Below are 21,474 nucleotides of genomic sequence, written 5' to 3' on the forward strand. Positions count from 1 at the left end.
CCCCACATAATACTACTCTTTCTAATTCTACCAAAACCTCTCCAATCCATTCCTCTGTCAATAAAAAGCATAAATCATCATTTTGAAAGCATTAAGATAATCCCACACAACAATTCCAGACCACTTTAGGACTCTTATGTTTCAGATTCTATATAAAAACACCGCCAAGTAGTTATTTTTACGTCTCATTTCCACAGAAAACATCATATTATTACTTTTTTACCTTCTTAAGGAATTAGCCGATGCCTCTAAGTCCTTAAGAACATATTTTATCCTTCAAAGAAGATGAAAACTACAGTAAAAAAGCGAAAAATTTTAGCATTTTTTCGAGCGGAAAATCTTCGATTTTTTAAAATGAAATCCAATTTGCAAATGCATTGGCGATTTTGACAAAAGTATTTAAATTTGTATTTTTTTGTAATTTTTCGTCGATTAAAAAATCGAGTATTTTTTCCATTTTTTTCTAGTTTTTCTTAAAAATTTCCTATGTGGAAAAAAAGCCTAATATCTTAAAAAAATGAAATTTAAATTGAGGAAATTCCTTTAAATTTTTGATACATTTTTATTATATAAAAAAATCGAAAAATTCTTCCTTTTTATTATATTGTTTTTCGTTCAAAAACACAAATGTATCTATTGCAAATATCTAATTTTCTATATTGTCACTCTAGTATGATTTTTATATAATTTATATTACATATTATGAAAATTCTTCTTCAAAAAAGTGCTTTATTTATTCTATATTTCGATATTTTTATGCTTTTTTAGGGTCTTCATCCTCCTCTTCATCTTCATTATAACAGAAAATTGATTTGGGCAATATTTAGTGCTAATATTAGCTGATATTGAGGAGAATTTGGAGTATTAAGGGGTTTTTAGGAGAATACTTATCAATTAGGGATTTTATTAAGGACCAAAAAATAGGTTCAACGAAAAAATCAAGGTAGTTTTTGGGAAGATATATTAAAAAATACTGTACAATAGACTCAAAAAGATATTCATTTTTTTCAAAAAGTAATTCTTAAGCAAAAAAAGAAGCTGTTTATTATAAGAAAGAGGATATTTCTTGACTAAACCGTAAATTTTATTATAAAAAAAAACCTAAAATTTAAATTGCTTAAATTTTAATTTATAAATCATCTTAAAAGAAAGCTTTTTTTTTCAAAAATTAAAAAAAAATAATAATATATTCTTCTTAAATTTTTTCGAATAAACAGGTTTTTTTTAAAAGACTTTCTAAAATTTTAAAAATTCCTTTCAAAATTAAACTATTATTATTATTATTATTATTATTATTATTATTATTATTAAATTCTAATTAATGTAAACAAAAGAAATATATATTTTTCCAACTTTCAAATAATTAATAAGATTAAGGTTTGAAATTTTATTTTTTAATTTTCTTTTAAATATCAAACCCACTCATTAATTATTTACTATTTTACCCTATATTTTCTACTAAAACTTAAATAATATTAATTAAATTTATTTTAATATTAATTTTTTCTTCGTAATAAGCTGCACTAAGTAGATTTAAATCTGCATAATTATTTTAAGATACCTCACAAGAATTAACTATATTTGAACTATTAAATAAATTCTAAATAATTAAACTAACATAATTATCTGTAAACTCATTATTTTTAATAAAAAAGAAATAATTATTTCTTGCCAAAACCTAAAAATTTTTTAAAAAAACCAAAATTAATTTCCCCGCATTTTACCTAATTTTTATTTCTTCTTTTTTTTTTCTTCCATCGAAATTATTTTTTTATTCATTTTCTGAAAATTCGCTTAAACTAGAAGAACTTGCCGTAATAATATTAATATTTTCACAATTTTATTATAAACCAAAAATTTATTCATGAAATAACTTTTATCCAAAAAATAAATATTTTAATGTTTTTTATACTATTTTTTCACAAATTTTCATATTATTCTAATCACTTAAAAACACTTTGTTTTCTTTCAATTCGTTTATGATAAAAAAAAGACTTCTTAACAATATTTTAACCTACTTTTAGTTAATTTATTATTATTATATATATATAAAAAGCTCAAATTAACGCTTAAATATTATCTATAGTTCATTTTAAAAGTACTTAGACGTATTTTTTAGGCAATTCTCAATATTAATAAGTACTAGTTTATGTATTCTCTTTGAAATATCCTCCTCGTTTTCCTAAGGAAGTTATAACATTTTCGTAAATAAAACAATTAAAGGACCTAACTGCTTTTCTACATGCTAAAAATCTTCAATTTATAAAAATAGGGATATCTTCAGTATATTATTAATGTCTTCAATAGATTTTTTTTGAAGGGATTTCTCGAAAAGTTGTAAAAGAGGGGGAATTACCTATTAAATTTGTATAGAATTATTTATTTGAATTTTTTCTATAGAAAAAAGTTGACTTATAGTTGAATAAAGATTATAAGTATTAAAATTTTTATCATATGTAATTTAAAATACAATATTTATAATAGGAAAGTAGTCAATATTTTTTGTTTATTAAATTTTTTTTTGAATATTTTGAAAAAATTCGCGTTCATTATCAAATTTTAATAAAAACTCATCTATTTAAAATGGTTTAGGAGCTATTAAACGCAAAAAAAATTGTTTTTTAGGATTTTATTACATTTATTAAAAATTAAATCTTATTTTTTTGATAAAAAAAAAAAAATTAAATATTTATATAAATTAATATAATTAAAAAAAAAAATAAAAAAATATTATTATAATGAAAATGAATTAAATTTTTTTAAAAAATTAAATATATAATAAAATATAAAATTATATATGCAATAGAAATAAATACATATATATATATATAAATGTATATATATATATATAAATATATATATATATATATTTTATATTTATATTATTTCTCATTTCTATAATATATCCTCATATGTTTATAATAGAGTTTAAAAAACAATGCAAATGACATATAAAATTGTACTTATTTTAAATGCAACTTAAGAATTCCATATAATTAGAAAAGTAATAAAAGAAATAATAAAAGTAATTATATATTTCCAATCTACCATATTTTTAATTATTTATTTATAAATAATCTAATATTAAATTTAATAAATAATATTTATATATATATATATATTTATTTATTATATATTTATATTTTTATATTTATATATAAATTATACACTAAAGTTATTTTCATAAGAATATCTTAATTAATCATAAATATGTTTATTATTTCCTAGATATTTATTTAAATAAGAAAATTCAATTTATTAATCTAAAAGATCTTCAATCCAAAATTCAAAGGATTCAATATGTTTTAATGCTGTAATTTTATTATTTTCAGCTAATAATGCAAACATTTACATATCTTATATTTCTTAATCTTTTATAAAATCGTTTAATACTTTTTAAAGCCTCCAATGTTTATTTAAATCAACAACAACAAATTATATATTATGATAATTATCAAATATTCTCTCATTACCTTTTTCTAATTTACTCAATGATTCTTTTTTAAAAGACTAATGAAATAAATTTACTTTATTTTGATATTTTTTGAAATATTTGGCCTATTTAACCAAAATAATACAAAGTGTTTAAAAATCGCCTTCTTACATGGAGTCAAATTCCTCTTCTGAAATTCTCAGTTACTCATTTTTGCAAAAATCATTGAAGTTTTCCTTAAAAACTTCCGGTGTTAACCTAAACTTCAAATAATTCAAAACTTAATTAAAAACTTGTACATTAAAATTCCTTCCCATATTAAATTCTAAACGAATTCTTTTTTATTTCTCATCATCATTTAAAAAAACTACTAAATTTTAACATTTCCATTATCTTTATATATAATCAGCATCTCCATATTTCGCTATATAAAAATTCATATACTCGAAATATTTCAAAGCCGTATATTTATATTAAATAGGAATTTTATCCATTTTAAAAAAATAAACAATGTCTATTTTCTTACCAATTTCGTATTCTTCTAAAAAAGTTAAATATTCAGTACTTTTTTCCTTAGCAATAATCTCCAATTTATTCGTAATTGTTTTCTAAACGAATGTTTTTAAACTTTATTCAAGATTCCTTCTATCTAAAGTATAAAAAGAACCTTCTAAACCCCCTACAACAGAAAAAATAGTAGGTAAAAGCTATACTTTAAAACTTAAAAATTTTAAAACTTGATAATCTATTTCTCTATTAACTCTTCCGAATTTAACAACATGTCCATATTCTTAGATAAGACTTTCCCAAAAAGGACTCATTTATTCACACATACCATCACCATTTTCATATACTTCTATAATCCATACATCAGAAGATTAAAGAACAAATTATTCAAAATTTCTACTATTTAATTATACAGCTTTACTTTTTATATTTGAAGATACACCATGAGTCTAATAAAATATAAAAAAAATTATAAATAAATATATGTATATATATATATATATATATATATATATTTATTTATTTATATATTTATATATTTATAAATTTATATATTTTATATTCATATATTTATTTTTTTATTCATATATTTATTGTTTTATTTATTTTTTATTTTTTAATTATTTTATATATATATATAATTTTATATCATTTATATTATTATACTTAATCATAATTTTATCTTTATTCATTATTTCCTAATATTTTCCAAGCTTCTGAAACTTTATAAAATTACTCTTAGCATGGTTATCCACAGTTTGGATTTTTATCCGGATGTCTTTGTATTAATTAAAATATTATATTTTTATTATATTTAATTATTTATTTTTTTTACAATAATAAAGACATTTTTCTAAAAGCAGCTTTTATTTCAGATCTAGAAGCATTCTAATCTACACCTAAAACACTATATAAGTCTTCTCCATTTCCCACTTATTTCATTTTTTGGTATGATTCTTCGAAATATTTAGAAACAGTAATAAGAGATATTAAAATAAATAAAATTAACATAAAAAGACAGTGATTTCCTTTTTCTTCATTTTTTTTTTAGTGTACATGATTTTCATGTGCTTAATTTTCTTTTTATTATTTTTAATTGTTATTGCTTTTTTTTTTATTCTTTTTTTCGTATTATTATTTTTATTATTATTCTTCTTCCTCTTCTTCTAAATCAGACTCACTTAAATATTCATTATTTTCGGCATTGTTATTATCAATAGAACTCTCTTCGTCTTCATATTTATGATTTCTTTCAGGAATTTCTTTTGTTTGTAGTTTTTTTCGGTTTTCCTTTTTTTATACTTATTTTCTTTATTATTGGCTTTTGGTTTCTTTCTATGGCTCTACTTTTTTTTTTCGTCTTAATTATTTTTTTCCTTTTCTTTATTTTTTTCATCTTGTATTGAATTTTCTTGTTATTTTTTTTATTTTGGGACTAAAGGAAATTATTCTATTTTAGAAGCAAAAATGTTCTTTTAAGAATTTTTTTCATCTTTTTCCTTTAAAGATTGCTTTTCGAGTTGTTTTAATTTTTCTTGTAATTTTTTTCGGCTTCTTCAAATTAGGAATCGTCTTCTTTTTCTATATTTTTTTTTTTTTGGTTTTTTACTTTTTTTATTATTTTACTTTGTTTTTTAGGACCCATATTTTTAAAAAATATTTTTTTTTTTTTTAATAAAATCTTTAAATTCAATGTAAATTAAAATAATATTAAATAAAAAAAAAATTAATATTTTTTAGTATAAATTTATAGAGTAATAATTAATAAAAAAACTAAATATTTAAATTACAAAAAGTTAATATATATATATTATTTATTTAAGTATATTTTCATATTACTTTGATTTTTTTATTATTTATTTTTATAAAACTACATAAAAAAAATGTATAAACAAAATGAATATGGCTATTTATCTTTTTCATAATATAGAAATAAAAATAATTATTAATTAAATAAATTATATTTCTTTTTATTAATAAAAGTTAAATAAATAAATACAGACTTTAAATTTATATAAAATAAAAATATAATTTATAAATTAATACTATTATTTACATTATTTTATTTATGTTTTTATTTATTTAGAAGAATATAATCTTTATAATAATAAAAAATTAATTTAATTTTTTGTTAATTTTAAATTAATTTTAACTATTATAAAAATACTATAATGTCTAATTATTTTTATTAAATACATAATATATATATATATATATATATATTATTTTTTATTTATAATATATTATTAATTAATTATTTTTAAAATTAAATATTTCATTATTTCACTTAAAATGAATTAAGTTTTATTAATTTTAATATAAACTTTAAAAATATTTCTTTTGTATTTAATAAAAAAATTTAAAAACATAATAAATTATATTTTTTATTTTAAAATAAAATAAATATATTATCATTATTATTATTATTGTTAGTATTATTATTAATTAAAATAAATTGTTTATTTTTTATTAGTTTCTTATATAGTATTTCTTAATTCTTTTTTATTCTTATGTCTTTTCGAAATTAATTAAGGAAACAATATATTATTTTAATAAAAAGAATTATTTTATTTTTTTAAGTCATCTTTATATTAATTTAATAAAATACAGGTATCTTATTTTTTATTTTTTTTATTTAAAATTTTTAATTTAGACTTATAAAATCTTTTAAAAACATTATTTTCATTTTAATAATTTTAATTTTCAATAAAAGAATAATAAATATTATTAACTTTTAATTAATTAATGTAAATTTATGGAAGATTTAATTCTTATTTTTTATTTATATTAATATTTTTTTTTCCTGTCTGTGTATTTATTTAATTATTGTTATTGTTATTGTTATTGTTATTGTTATTGTTATTGTTATTGTTATTGTTATTGTTATTGTTATTGTTATTGTTATTGTTATTGTTATTGTTATTGTTATTGTTATTGTTATTGTTATTGTTATTGTTATTGTTATTGTTATTGTTATTGTTATTGTTATTGTTATTGTTATTGTTATTGTTATTGTTATTGTTATTGTTATTGTTATTGTTATTGTTATTGTTATTGTTATTGTTATTGTTATTGTTATTGTTATTGTTATTGTTATTGTTATTGTTATTGTTATTGTTATTGTTATTGTTATTGTTATTGTTATTGTTATTGTTATTGTTATTGTTATTGTTATTGTTATTGTTATTGTTATTGTTATTGTTATTGTTATTGTTATTGTTATTGTTATTGTTATTATTATTATTATTATTATTATTATTATTATTAATTTTTTTTTTATTTTATTAAAATATAATTTCACTTTAATTATTACCTTTTTTCTAAATATTTACATTTTTTAATTATATTTTATTATAATTTAATGATTTAGATCTTTATTATTTTATACTCTTTTATAAAAAATAATAAAATTATATATAAAAAATTAATTTTAAATTAAATATTTTTATAAATTATATAAAATTTTTATATTATATTTCTCTATAATAAATTATAAAATACTTAATATTCATTTTACAATTATAATTCCTCTTTTTATTAACAAAAATCATTTGAATATAAATTTTTTTAATTCTAATATTATTAAATATTTTAGACTGTTTTTATTTTTTTATTTTAATTAGTTTATTAATAATATTTGAATAACTTTTTTTTTTTATATTAAGAAATAAAATTGTTTTTTTTTTTCTAATTTTCACTTAAATTTTTTTAATTTTTTTATATTTCACTACTATCCTTATTAAAAAAATTTACGTAAATAAATTTTAAAGTTGAAAATATTTTCTTTTTTTAATTTTTTTCATCAATAAATTAATTTTATCTATTACATATATCATCAAAAATATACTTATTTTCTTCAAAAACATTATAATAATTCTTTATTTTTTTTTAAACAAAAGAATTTTTTACCAAAAGTTCACTAAAATTTTTATTTTAACTGAAAATCCTCACATATTGTCTTGTATAATCTATATCTAAATCTAAAACTCCATATAATTAATAACATATTTTTTCATAAAATCCAATATTTTATTTTTATATGGTTATTTATTTATCAAAAATTATCATTTTTTATTCTAAATTAACAAAACTATTTTTTTTTTCAAAGTTTTTTTCATTTGTTTATTACTATAACTATTCATTTATTTTTTTCTAAAAATACTTTATTTATAATTCTAAAATTAGTTAAATATCAATTTTATTTTTATTTATAATTTTATTAATTTTTTCTTTAAAGATTTGACTCTCTTTTTCCTTTTCTTTGTCATATAATTATCCTATTTTTAATAGATTATTATATTCATTATTTATTTCCAATATTCGCGTACAAAACCTATTTAAATAACGTTTTTAATGACTTTTATCTTCTATTAAATTACCAAGAATCTACTAATGGATTTCATTTTCTTCTTTTCCTCTAAATATTTCTTCATTTTTTATAAATTCTTATAACTTGTTTGGATTATAAATTTATGTATCCTATTGAGACTTTAAATTAAGCTATAAAAGTTGACAAAAATTTTATTATCTTTTTTTTTATATTTTAATAAACTTATTCAAATAATTTAATAATTGATTAATATTCGAATTTTCATTTTTTTTTTAATATTATTATTAAAAATACATTTATTTTATTTTATTGTATTTTTTTTTTTTTTCTAAAAAGTTAATAAAAAAATTAAAATAAAAATAGATATAAATATAAATATTTGTATATATATTTTATCTCAATATTCCTTTTTCTTTTTCTTTTCATTATTATATTAATATCTCATAGAAAAAAACAAAATACAAATAATGACTAAAATAACACACAAAACAATCACTAAATAAATAGTAGCAATAAAATAACTCTCATTAGCCTATACAAAAGTTTTCACAGTAGTTTTAAAAATAATATCTTATATATTTTAATAATCTCCATCAGGAAAAGCTGTATTGTCAATTAAAATTATACTTGGTATTTCCTAAGTACTATCTAATAATCTATTAAGTTCGTTTTCTTCATTTAAACCAATTAAATTTATACTAATTTGTTAATTTAAACTACAATTGAGACAGCAAACTATTATATAAAAATAACCATATTTAAAAATAAATAAATAATTAATATACGATATCCATATTATTAATAAATATGATAATTATCAATAAGATTAAGTTAAAATGTATTATTATTAATAGATTTTAAACATTATTAACAACTAATACATTAATTAAATATGTTTTATACATTCAAAAAATTATTTTATTGGCATTTGATATAAGTCATGAAATAATTATTATTGGAATTATTAAAAAGTAAAAGATCGTAAAATTAAGCGTTAATTTTTTTATCTTCTTAATTATTTATATTTTATTCTTCAATAGTTCCAGTAATTGAGATTTCAGACTTTATTTATCCGGCTTGAAAATCGTTATCTAAAAATAAAACTGTGCTTCTAATAAATTAACTATATGTGAATTTCGGTTAAACATAGCTTTCTGTATAGTTGGTTGAAATACCATATATATATTCAAAAAAAAAAAGCAAAAAAATCATTATAATTTTATATATATAAAATTTATTAAAAATATAATAAAATATTATATTATATTATATTATATTATATTATATTTTATATTATATATTTTATAAGTAAAAAAATAGAAGTTGAAGTTGAAGTTGAAGAAAAAAAAATAATAATGTTAGAATGATTTAACTAAATTTTTTTTTAGTTTATTTTGTTTTAAGGATTTTAATATAAATAATGTAAATATTAATTCTTGGAAATTTATTATATTAATTAGATCTTAATAAAAAGTTTGATAAAAAGCATAGATAATTCAAAAAAATCATATTATTTAAATGCTGTGTATAAAGAAATTTCAAATATTATGGATATGTAATAAGCAGGAAAAATATAGAAAAAAAAAGTGAATAGAAATAATTTCTATTATGAAAATCTTCATTCTTTAAATCTTAAAAATTAAATTTATTAACATAATAATATAACTTTTACTTCTCTATAATTAAAGTTAACAAAATAAAAAAAAAAATTGTATTAGATAAAACTTGAGATAGAAGAAAAATTTAATTATTAATTACTATTTTAATTAGATTTTTAAATTTATAATGATTCTAATTATAAAATGATTTTGCTGTAAATATTAAAAAATAAAAATAAAAAAATAAAAGAAAAGAAAAAATAAATAATTAAAAACGAAAAATATTAAATAAAAATTGTAAAATAAATAAAATAAATAATATTATAAAATTATATAATATATATATATATATATATATATATATATATATTATATTATTCATTCCACTTACATAATTTTAACATTGTTTATAGTCCCTGATAAATTTTCTATTTCTCCCGCTACTACTACAAAATAGTCTCCAACTTTTACAAAATCGCCTTTTTTGCATTCTTAAATCACTTTTCTTACTAATTCCTAACTTCCACTTAGTGAATTAAACACTCTAGTACTAACAGAGGATAGATAATTAATATATCTTGCCAATTTTTTACATGAAGTAATAACAATAATAGGACAAGGAGGCCTTAATTTTGATAATTTAAGTGCAGTATTTCCAGTCGAGCTAAATACTACTATTAAACTGGCTTATATATTATAAGATGCTTCAAGAGCTGAATATACAACTGTATTAGTTATTTAAGAGTGCTTAAAAAAGTCTAAATTTCCTTTATTTTTTTTTCTTCTTTATTTTTCAAAATTTAATTAGCTTCAGTTTCTATACAGATTCTAGATAAAGTTTCTATTGCCTAAACTGGAAAATTCCCAAAAGCAGTCTCGGATGACAATATAATATTATCTACACACTCACTTACTAAATTGAAAATCTCTCCAACTTCACAAGTCATAGGTAATAGTGAAGAAACCATACACTCTAAGATATTACAAGAAACCATCACTATTTTTCTCTATTAAATACATTTCTGAAACATTTCTTTCTGTATATAGTGTAATTTTTCAACAGGGATTTATACAGTCAAATATCCTCGAGCTATTATTAAAGCATCGGCCTCTTTTATGATTTCATCAAAGTTTTTTACGGCAGCTTAGTTCTATATTTTAGCTATTAATTTAATATTTTTATCGTTTAGTAGTTCTCGAGCGTATTTTAAATCATCACTGTTTTCTACGTTGGCAATACAAATACAGTCAATGTCGTTTTGTAGGGCTATTTTAATATCTTCTTTGTCTTTTTACTATATGAGATCGTTTTCTTCTTCTGTATTATTATCCTCTTCTTCGTTTGGGTTTGTGTTTTTTTAAATAAAAATTGGTTTATAGCTTTTTAAAAAACAATCACCGTCTACTTTACATACTATAACATCATAGATTTAAGGCTTTTTTTCACCATTTTTATTTTAAGTAGTGTAAATTTTCTGCTTTTTTTTAAATTTTCCGTTTAAATATTGAATTTCATTTGGGAAATTCTCCTTTAAATAATTCAATGTGTCACTACTTTTCTCAAGCTTTATTACTGTTAACGATACTAGTCCATAATCAATTATTATTTTTGAGTTTATTACTAAATTTCTCTTTATATTTAATTAATCTATACTACATATATATTAATCACCTAATATATCTTTTTTTAATATTAATCTATATTCTTAATCCTAATTTATATTTGTATATATATATATATACATAATATTTCTTAATTTGTTTTTACTTTTTTTAAAAATATCTATGCTTATTGTAAAAAGCCTATTCTAGCTAAATTGCTTTTTAAAACACATGTAATAGGAATAAAAGTATTAAATTCTTCTTCTAATTAATTTCTCCATAAAGAAATTTATGTAATAAATTATTTATGACAATAAGACATATTAATTAAAAAAGAATTGACTCCTGATTTATATAAAGCCTTAATTTAATCATATGTAGTATATCTATCCTAACTTACAGTTGCTATTATTTTTGTTCGACGAGTTCTGACTATTTTCTTTTTTATATTGTCGTAGTATTCATTTTCAAATTCTAATAATTCATTTCTTAGTTTTATTTTGTTTTTTTTATTCTTTTCGTCACTCATGTATATTTTATTATTATTAACTTGAATATATAATTAAATATATAATTAAATATATATATATATATATATATATAAATATAATATATATATATATAATTTATGTTATTTAATATTAATAATATTAATTTATATATTATTTTTTAAAACATATTTAATTTATAATAATACTTAAATAAACACTACTTATATATAATCAATTTTAATGCAAATTTAATTTGCCTTTAAATTATATGATATTAAAACCTTCATTAAATTGTTATTTATTTTATTCAATATTTTTATAATTAAAGCTTGATTAATTTTTCTAATGTTATTTTTTATATACTTCAATTTTAATTGGCTATTTATTATTATTATTATTAATATTATTATTAATATTATTATTAATACTATTTTAATTTTATGATAAATTAACTGGAATTGTGAATTTACTATAAACTTCCTTTAACATTTATTCTTCTATTATTTTTTATTCATTTTTTTATTCAAAAACTTCCTTAAAAATTTATCTTGAAAACTCACTCCAAAATCTTATATGTACTTCTTTTTACTAAACATGCTAAATTCTTGTTTAAAACTGTATTTTAATATAATCATCCTCCGCATTATTTTTTATTATGATTTAGTTTCTTGAAATAAGGTCACTTTCATCATCCTAATCTTTTATTTTCAATAAAAAGCTGACTAAAGGAGTTTCTTCATTTGAGAATTTCACTCTAAAAAATCTTTTTATGTTAATCCTTTTAAATTTGAAACATTTATTTATACTCTCATATAAATTATTAGAATAAAGCTATTACATATAAGCTATTTTATGGTAAATTAAATCCTATTCTTTCGTCAAATTCCTCATTTTTCTACAACTTTCATACATTTTATACGTATTCAATATTGAACCTAAATTCTTCCTTTAAACATTCATCATATTTGCCTATTCTTGAACTAAAATAACCTCGTGTGGGTATTCTTTATCATAACAAAGTATAAATAATTGATTATCTTCGTAAACAGTAAAAAACTACTAACTAATATTGTCTTATTCTTCCTAAATCTACTAATAATTTTATGTATTAAATATTGAATAATACATTAAAGATAATAAAGGATCATTTTTTCCTATTTTATTATGTAGAAAATCATTTAAAATCTTAAAGATATTTTCTGCCACGAATATATTTTAGAAAATAATATAAAAACTCATTTCTTTATAATTTTTATTATTAAAGTAATTATTTTATGTCATTTAGATTATAAACCTTAATTATAATTTCGAAAACCCCAAAAAAACTTATTAAACGAAAAAAAAACTCTCATTTAAAAAATCAAATGAAAACTTACATTCTATCTTTATTTTCTCCACACAAAGGCTTCCATATACACAAAAATTACATTTTTTTGCATTTTATATCTAAACAATATAAATACCTTTATCAGTTAATAAAAAAAACTTCTTTTCGTATATTTCAGCTTCCTCTTTTCGCATAAAAATAGGCGAAAATTCTAATAAAATTTCTTGTTTATTCTTACTTAGACATTCATTTGAAAAATGCAAAAATTCTAAAATAGAAAAAGCTAAATTTGAATTTTTCCAACTCTTTAAATATGTATTTATATAACAAAAATGTGCATTTTTATAATTATTTTCGCCTTTTGGTTTCTATATATTATCTATTTCATGCATATTTAATTAGCTTAGTAATTTATATATGTTTTAGGGCTACAGTGAAGTAAAATGTCCCCAAAATTAAATAAAACTGAAATGAATTTACAACATTTAAGTAGTTTTATATCCTTTTTAATCATTTACTTTATCATTAATGTATAATTGGCTTAATTTGTTAATTAAATTAATATTAAAAAAGTCACTAATTATCTTAACAATAACATTTTTGTACCCATAGAAATTAATTCCAGGATGCTCTCTTTATATAGGTTAATAAGGAATATCATCTAATTGAATATAACTAATTTATTTTAAAATCAAATGTAATGTTTTAGATATTTACTGTAATAAAACCATATCTTAAAAAGTGCTTCTTTTTATTTTTAACATTCTTTTATATAATATATTAATCATTTCTTCTACAGAACCAAATATTAATTAATATAAAAAAAACGATTATTGTTAATTTCCAAATCCTTAATAAATACTATTATTGTTATTATTTACATTTTACATTTATTTTTATTTATTGGGACCTATTTCAGGAACAAATTTATCTAGTTTAATATATATAGAAATATATTAATAATTATATATATAAATAGATATAAAGATATATATATATAAATATGTATATATATATATATATATATATATATATCTATTTATATATATATATATATATATTTATTTATTTATGTTTATCTATATATATATTATATTTTTAAACTTTTTTTTTGCTTTATTAATTTATGAGATATTATAAGGAATTTTTATCCTACATTACATAACGTATATTCTACACTTTAACATAGTTTTTTTATTTTTTCGAAGTTTATTTTATTACTTAATTATTAAATTATTTCTAATTTTATTTATTAAGAAGGCGCATTTACTATTGAAAAATAAATAGTTTTAAGAAAAGCGGATATAATAATCGAATTTTAGTTTATTTGAATTTTTTAATTAATAAAAGATATATTAATATCTTTTTTTTGAATAAAAAGATTAAAAATATCCTCATCATTTATATTTTCTAGTTAATTATTTAAAAAAATATTCTCAAAAACAAACTATTCATGTTCATAATCATTATCAAAAAACTAATAATTAATAATTTTTTTAATTTCTTTGTCAATCAATACATGTTTTTCTCCCATAAATAAAATTTCACATATTTATTAAGAAAACTCTTTTTTTTAATTTTTCCCATTTTTTTCTTAAATAATCCTTTCTTTTTCATTTAAACTCTATTTTTATAAAATCACATATTCATCTATTTAATCTATAAAAATATTAATTTTTTCCGAATTAAGAAAATTAAGTATTCTCGTTAAACCCTATTATTAAGAAAATAAATTATGTTAAATCGTATAAAAGTTTTCTAATTAAGCATCAATATTGTCATTTTTATTATTTTTCTTCTTTTTTTTCATCCCAGGCATCCAAGGGAGGATTTCTAACTTTATTTAATGTGCGTGTTTCTTACTAAACTAATTATAAATACTTTAAAAGCTCTTAATTTCATTTTCATTATAAGTATTGTCTAATAAAAATCTTTAAAGACTACTAAATTTATTATCTTTCCCATAACGATCTATTTTAGTTTTTGACTTTATATAATTATTATCTATACTCTAATTCTTTTTATATTTCTTATCTTCTAATTCTTAAATAAGAATCTCGGTACATTAATAAATACTATCCTATTAATCTTTTTATTATAATTCAACTTTTAAATTTTGATTATCCTTTTATAATTATTTTATTTCTTTCAATAATTAATTCTCATCTTTTAAAATACTATTATTATTTTGAAAAACATCATTTTTTTCCATATTTGCATCTTCACTTAAATTTTCGTATAATTAAATACCTTCTAAGCATTCCGAAATTTTACTTATTAATCTAAAAGTTTACATAGAAAATGTTTTTAGTAATATTTTTCCTTCGAAACACTATAATATATATTCAATATTCTAACATATGCTTTCTATATATATTGGATATTAATTATCCTCGAATAATAACTATTCTTTTTACATACACTACTTTACTTTATTTAAATATTCCACTAATTGAAGAATTTCACGTACTTGTCCGTTTCTTAAAAGCTTTTATAGTAAAAATACACACACAAAACATAAATCAGTCTAATTTTTTAATTCAGCTGGAGATATTGTTTATTAATTATTATATATTGTAGAATTTAAACTAATTTTTTGTATTAATTTATTATTTAAATTTTTATTTTTTACATGCTTATTGTATATTAAATTAATATCGCAGCATTACTTCCTCCATTTGTAAATAAGTCAGCCTATTTTTAATCTACCATAGAATAATATCTACAAAATATTAATAAAATATAAGATATATCTTATTCATTTTATTTATCTTATTATTAAATGTACAAATCCTTAAGTGAATCTAACAGAATATCTAAGTCTTAATACGTCCATAATACTTAATTAGTATTATTTTCTTAAAATAAAGGCAAAGAAAGGAATTATCTTGCCACTTATACTGTAATAATGGGCAATTTAACATGTAAAAGATTAAGTAAAGCCTATTTTCTATTATTTGAATTGAGTGTATTAATGACTGTTTTTTTGAGATTTTTAATCTGTTTACTTTTTGGATTATTATTTTAGAATTTATAATTATTAGATATTCTAAAAATATTCGAATTTTCATCTTTATAGAATAAATTAAATAAATCCAAAATATCATACATACACTCCAATACTGATGTATTATTTTACATTTTATCTAAATACAAATTCGATGCATATTATAAATTTTAAACATAATATTTATTAAAGTCATCATTTTCTAAATAAAGTTAACCCAAAAGGATTAAATTCTCATAACTTTTACTATTAAAATGCAAATAATCTAAAAAATATACACAATAATTTATCTATTATAAAAAAGCGTCTAATTCTTCAAAACTACTGAAAGTGAAATAAATTAACTTATATTTAATATATTTACATAGTCCACTTAATATTAAACAATCGTTATTATTTTTCACGAATAAACTTGTTACTTTTTTAAATAAGTTCTTGTTTTCTCCCGCCTAAGATATTATTGCTGAAAAAGACCCAGCTGTTTTTATTAATTAATTGAAATAAAAAACTTTAGAAATGAGTTTTTCCCTATTAAAGTTTTTCTCAGCAATATCTTATTATTCTGCAATATTATTTATTTATTAAGCAAGTCCTTTTTCAGGCATATCATAAAACTAACTAATTAAATTATTTAATTATTAATTTATATGGTTAAGTACATATAATTATAACTCATCAACTTCTTTTTCCCCAATAACATTAATTAAATTAAGTTTGCGAATATTTTACAAAATTTTATTTTTTCTTATTTCTTAATTTTATGTATATTTTTGTTCTTTTACAGTTTAAATTTCTCGAATTTCTTTTTGTGATTATAGTTATATATTTAATTTTTCTATCAAAGATAATATAACCATTTAAAACTCTAAAAATTCAACATATGTTTCTTTTTTTAATTATATTTCTAAATGAATCACTTCCGAATTTAAATTTTTAAAAAATTCCTTATAAATAGTATATAGATGTACCCTATCAATATGACTAGAAAAAAGCTAACAAAAATGAGTATTATTTAAACATAATTCTATTAACCTTATATATATATATATATAATAAAAAAAAAAATATAAATAATAAATAAATATAAATTACCTTAAAACATTAAATGCTTTCATAAATTATTAAGTAAATTTATTTTAATTATCTTTTTTCTTTTTTTATTCAATATTATCTGTATTTAATTCATCATATTATTTTTCAGATGAATGTGAAGAATTTGAACTTGAATTGGATTTATTATCTTTTTCAATAGAAATATTTTTCTCAATTTCATAATTTTCCTAATAAATATTAAGATAATTTTATTGACTAATAAAAATACTTATCTGTAAATATTTATTTTTAATATAAACAATAATATAAAAAAAAAAAAATATAAAATATATTAAAAATTAGAATGATTTATATAATAATATATAAATAATAATATATATATTACATATATAAATATACATATATATATATATATATATAAATATATTTATTCTTTTTTTTTAATTTTTTATATATATTTTTTTTTTTTTTAATTTTACTTAATATAACCATTCATGCATTAATACTAAAATTTCATCATCATAAACAAAAATATAAGCAATTTCTGGCATATCTAGGAAAGAAATAATTCCTTATATTTGAACTTTCTTAAAGCTATGTCCAATTTTTAACTTTAATATTTTAAATAATGACTTCCAATATAGATTTTTCAATAAGTTCTTTTGTACTTTTATTGCTATTTTATAACATTCTCTTCAGTGTATTTATACAACGTAATCCTAAACTTTATATCTCTTAATTCTTTGGGTAATCAATGCATGATAAGTGTGCTAAAGACATTAATAATATTTTTTATATTTATGTATTGGTCTCTATTGCTATTACACAATTTTATACAAAATATTCCAAAACACAATCCTATATTTTTTTATTAATAAATGTATTTTATTATATATATATATATATATTATTTTTAAATATTTTGTCTACTATAACTTATTCCTTCAAAGCTAATTAAAATTAATTTTTCCATACTTATTCACCAGCACCTAAAATTTCTACACATAATTCACATAATTCTGAGGCATAATTTGATATACGAATTCCACCTACTATACATAATTCACTTAGTTTAGCTAATTTATGGACATAAGCGGTTTTATAGGCATAAATATTTACTTGATTTTTTATTACTTGCTTTTTGACGTTTTCTAATTATTTCAAAGCTATTTCTTTGAACATTATTACTAAGTATATATAAAATTTATTCTAAAATATTAAAAATAATAATAATATTTTTTTGGAAATTTATATCAAATAAAGATTTATAAATATTCAATATAATAAATATTAAATATTAACTAACTTTTTTAAAAAAAATTAATGAATATATATATATATAGATTATTAGTTTTTTAAAAAACTGAAAAATATATAAAAAAAAAAAGATGAAAAAAATTAATATACAAAAAAAAAAAAATATTAATAAAAATAAAACATATAATAAATAATAAATAGAAAATAAAAATAATATTATTTATACCCGAAAAAAAAAAAAAAAAAAAAAAACTTTTCAATAATTTTTCTTTTTATAACTTTAATTTCGTACATTATTACTATTTCCTTTAGAACCTCAATTAACATAATTAAATGTATTTGCGTTATATATAAGGTTTAAATTTTATCTTTTTTGCGAACTTATTAAATCATTCATTAACTTTTATTATTATTACTAATATTATTATTATATTACATATTATTATTAATTTAATTTCCCTAATAAGTATATTTATTTGGATTTTGACATTTTGTCTATAAATACTGTGGTGAATTATTAGATACTTTTTATTTATTATTTATAAAAGGCAAAACTCCTTATTAAGGAATAGGTTAAATTTAGCTGTTTATTTTACTTTAATTTATTTACTAATAAAAATTCTTTTATGTTTTAGTTAATGACTTTTTTTTAATAATAAAAATATAAATATAATAAAAAAATATACTTAATTTTTATTATAAGACTGCTAAACTTATTCGTTATCGATATTATTGTTGTTATTATTAATATTATTATTTTATTAGTTTTAATCATCAATTATTTAATCTTCTTATTAATCATCAATTTTATAATTATAAGCTTTGTTTTATATCATTTTTGAATTCTATAAAAAAATTGGCATTTTATTTTATGAATAATAATTATTTCCAGACATTTTTTAATTATTTTCTTTATTAAGCTTAACATAAACACCAGTTTTTTAACTTTATTAATGATGGATAGTTTAACTCTTATATATATATATATATATAAATAAATATAATTAAATATATATATATATATATATATATATATATATATATATATATTTATATATTTATATTTGTATATTTTTATATTTTACTTTCTTTTCAATTTAACTATCTTTTTCTTCTATATCAAAATTATTATTAATATTATGATTATTAATACTATTATTATTAATAGTATAATTATAATTAAAATTATTAATAATTTCTACTTTTCCTTCACATTTCTAATCAATATTATTCTTACTTCCATAACTTTTCATATTATTTATTCCTTCCAAATTCGCTTATTCAGTTGATTTATTATTTCCATTCTACGATAAAACATCACCTTCATCAAAATTTTCCCTTATTCCTTCAAAATATTAATGATTTAAACATTATTATACACTAAATCTTTCCTTAGGATCCATTTTTAACAATTATTTTAAAAAATTTAAAGCCCTTGGACTAAGTTTACCTAAATATCTTCTTTCAATAGTTTCCGGTTTATTAATTTCTGGAAACTTCATACCCACATACCTTGGATTTTTCGCGAACATTTCATTCTAGTCTGGAGTTAAAGGCCCTAATAGTTTCTAAATTTGATACAATTAATCTATTTCGCTATCTCCAGGAAATAAAGGTTACCCATCAATTAATTCTCCCATAATACACCCTACTGCCCATATATCAATAGGAAAAGAATACTAAGGATCATTTAATAATAATTCAGGTGATCTATACCATCTAGTAGCCACATATTCTGTTAAAATTTCGCGATTTTTACATGGTAAAGGTCTTGCGAAACCAAAATCACATAATTTTAAATCTCCTTTGCTATTTACTAATAAATTTTCAGGTTTTATATCTCTATGGACTATTAAATTTTTATGACAATGATCTAATGCTTTTAATAGTTAGTATATTATTTTTCTTATAAAATCAGGCTTTTTTTAACTTTTATTATTTGTTTATTGTTTATTTTTTTACGTTTAAACCATCTGGTGATTATTCTAGAACTTCTAAAAGGTTTTTTTCAACATATTCGAAAACCAAATAAATTCTTCCTTTTCTTTATATTATTTTTTAATATAAATATATATTATTTATTTAAATAAGCTTTATATTATTGATGAATTTTTTGAATTAATTTAATTTATTTTTATAAAAAATAAAAAAAACCGTTTAAATGCTTCTATTAATCCTACTATATTTTTATGTTTTAAAGATTTTAACATTTTAACTTCCCTTTAAATATTTTTTTTCACTTATTCATCTTCTTCAGTTTCTTTAAATTTCTTTATTGCAACTTTATATATATATTATTTTTTTTTAAATTAATATTTTTATTTATTTTTTTTTGTTTTTTTTATTTTTTTTATTTTTTTTATTAATTATTTTGAAAAAAATTGGTCTTTTTAATATCTATATAGCTTTTTACGTATATCTCCTGTTTCTCGGTTTTTACATTTTAAAACTATACCATATGCTCCTTCACCTACAACTCCTAAAATCTCATATTTATTCATAAATTATTATATACTCAGTAAATAATTATATAAATTAATCTATTATATAAATTATTTAATGTATTTTTTAATATTAAATTATACGCTATATACATATATATATAAATATATATATATATTTTTAATTTTTTTGAAACTAATTTTTTATATATATATTTCATTAAAATAAAATATATTATTTTTAAAAAAAAAAAAATATATATCCAGCAAATAAAATAATATAATTAAATTTATAGTTAATAATTAAAAATTTTAAAATTAATATTTAATTATAATAATTAATTGATATAACAAAAATTAAAATGATATTTATTCTATGTAAATTCAGATATGAATATGTATTTTTAAAACTTATATTTATAATATGA

At 17.5% G+C, this 21,474-nt stretch overlaps 4 protein-coding genes across 4 annotated transcripts, besides 42 other annotated features; 1 reads left to right on the plus strand and 3 right to left on the minus strand. All coding sequences in view use genetic code 6, as the record gives it.

Moving 5' to 3' along the window:
* The first annotated feature begins 1,269 nt into the window (after positions 1-1,269).
* Positions 1,270-1,310: a microsatellite.
* A 1,357-nt stretch (positions 1,311-2,667) lies between these two features.
* Positions 2,668-2,754: a microsatellite.
* Positions 2,755-2,763: 9 nt separating this feature from the next.
* Positions 2,764-2,811: a microsatellite.
* Positions 2,769-2,869: a microsatellite.
* Positions 2,809-2,870: a microsatellite.
* Positions 2,817-2,883: a microsatellite.
* Positions 2,840-2,888: a microsatellite.
* A 212-nt stretch (positions 2,889-3,100) lies between these two features.
* Positions 3,101-3,157: a microsatellite.
* Positions 3,101-3,160: a microsatellite.
* A 1,249-nt stretch (positions 3,161-4,409) lies between these two features.
* Positions 4,410-4,510: a microsatellite.
* Positions 4,420-4,495: a microsatellite.
* Positions 4,427-4,514: a microsatellite.
* Positions 4,427-4,534: a microsatellite.
* Positions 4,427-4,598: a microsatellite.
* Positions 4,453-4,566: a microsatellite.
* Positions 4,463-4,598: a microsatellite.
* Positions 4,599-5,290: 692 nt separating this feature from the next.
* Positions 5,291-5,339: a microsatellite.
* An 813-nt stretch (positions 5,340-6,152) lies between these two features.
* Positions 6,153-6,198: a microsatellite.
* A 34-nt stretch (positions 6,199-6,232) lies between these two features.
* IMG5_193900 (hypothetical protein) lies at positions 6,233-7,581 on the plus strand (the record flags this gene model as incomplete). Its single annotated transcript, XM_004024993.1, has 3 exons — positions 6,233-6,241; positions 6,703-7,170; positions 7,564-7,581. The coding sequence occupies 3 exons, from the start codon at positions 6,233-6,235 to the stop codon at positions 7,579-7,581; spliced, it is 495 nt and encodes a 164-aa protein (XP_004025042.1).
* Positions 6,764-7,206: a microsatellite.
* Positions 7,377-7,416: a microsatellite.
* Positions 7,582-9,523: 1,942 nt separating the features above from the next.
* Positions 9,524-9,569: a microsatellite.
* Positions 9,570-10,091: 522 nt separating this feature from the next.
* Positions 10,092-10,163: a microsatellite.
* Positions 10,164-10,174: 11 nt separating this feature from the next.
* Positions 10,175-10,233: a microsatellite.
* Positions 10,199-10,243: a microsatellite.
* A 122-nt stretch (positions 10,244-10,365) lies between these two features.
* Positions 10,366-11,999, minus strand: IMG5_193910 (pyruvate kinase, putative; the record flags this gene model as incomplete). The annotated part of the gene is made up of 2 exons (XM_004024994.1): positions 10,366-11,580; positions 11,637-11,999. The coding sequence occupies 2 exons, from the start codon at positions 11,997-11,999 to the stop codon at positions 10,366-10,368; spliced, it is 1,578 nt and encodes a 525-aa protein (XP_004025043.1).
* Positions 12,000-12,024: 25 nt separating this feature from the next.
* Positions 12,025-12,094: a microsatellite.
* Positions 12,095-12,343: 249 nt separating this feature from the next.
* Positions 12,344-12,385: a microsatellite.
* Positions 12,344-12,403: a microsatellite.
* A 1,824-nt stretch (positions 12,404-14,227) lies between these two features.
* Positions 14,228-14,384: a microsatellite.
* Positions 14,276-14,386: a microsatellite.
* Positions 14,387-17,697: 3,311 nt separating this feature from the next.
* Positions 17,698-17,775: a microsatellite.
* Positions 17,770-17,825: a microsatellite.
* An 8-nt stretch (positions 17,826-17,833) lies between these two features.
* Positions 17,834-18,530, minus strand: IMG5_193920 (hypothetical protein; the record flags this gene model as incomplete). The annotated part of the gene is made up of 2 exons (XM_004024995.1): positions 17,834-18,206; positions 18,279-18,530. The coding sequence occupies 2 exons, from the start codon at positions 18,528-18,530 to the stop codon at positions 17,868-17,870; spliced, it is 591 nt and encodes a 196-aa protein (XP_004025044.1). The 3' UTR covers positions 17,834-17,867.
* An 85-nt stretch (positions 18,531-18,615) lies between these two features.
* Positions 18,616-18,646: a microsatellite.
* Positions 18,647-18,714: 68 nt separating this feature from the next.
* Positions 18,715-18,803: a microsatellite.
* Positions 18,757-18,796: a microsatellite.
* A 205-nt stretch (positions 18,804-19,008) lies between the features above and the next one.
* Positions 19,009-19,053: a microsatellite.
* Positions 19,054-19,371: 318 nt separating this feature from the next.
* Positions 19,372-19,412: a microsatellite.
* Positions 19,413-19,578: 166 nt separating this feature from the next.
* Positions 19,579-19,669: a microsatellite.
* A 55-nt stretch (positions 19,670-19,724) lies between these two features.
* On the minus strand, positions 19,725-21,106 carry IMG5_193930 (protein kinase domain protein; the record flags this gene model as incomplete). Its single annotated transcript, XM_004024996.1, has 3 exons — positions 19,725-19,757; positions 19,985-20,454; positions 21,019-21,106. The coding sequence occupies 3 exons, from the start codon at positions 21,104-21,106 to the stop codon at positions 19,725-19,727; spliced, it is 591 nt and encodes a 196-aa protein (XP_004025045.1).
* Positions 19,727-19,801: a microsatellite.
* Positions 19,730-19,796: a microsatellite.
* Positions 20,919-20,969: a microsatellite.
* An 86-nt stretch (positions 21,107-21,192) lies between the features above and the next one.
* Positions 21,193-21,222: a microsatellite.
* A 30-nt stretch (positions 21,223-21,252) lies between these two features.
* Positions 21,253-21,307: a microsatellite.
* The last annotated feature ends 167 nt before the right edge of the window (positions 21,308-21,474 follow it).

Source organism: Ichthyophthirius multifiliis, assembly GCF_000220395.1.
Source record: "Ichthyophthirius multifiliis unplaced genomic scaffold scaff_1120509251391, whole genome shotgun sequence".
NCBI classification, from domain to species: Eukaryota; Ciliophora; class Oligohymenophorea; order Hymenostomatida; genus Ichthyophthirius; species Ichthyophthirius multifiliis.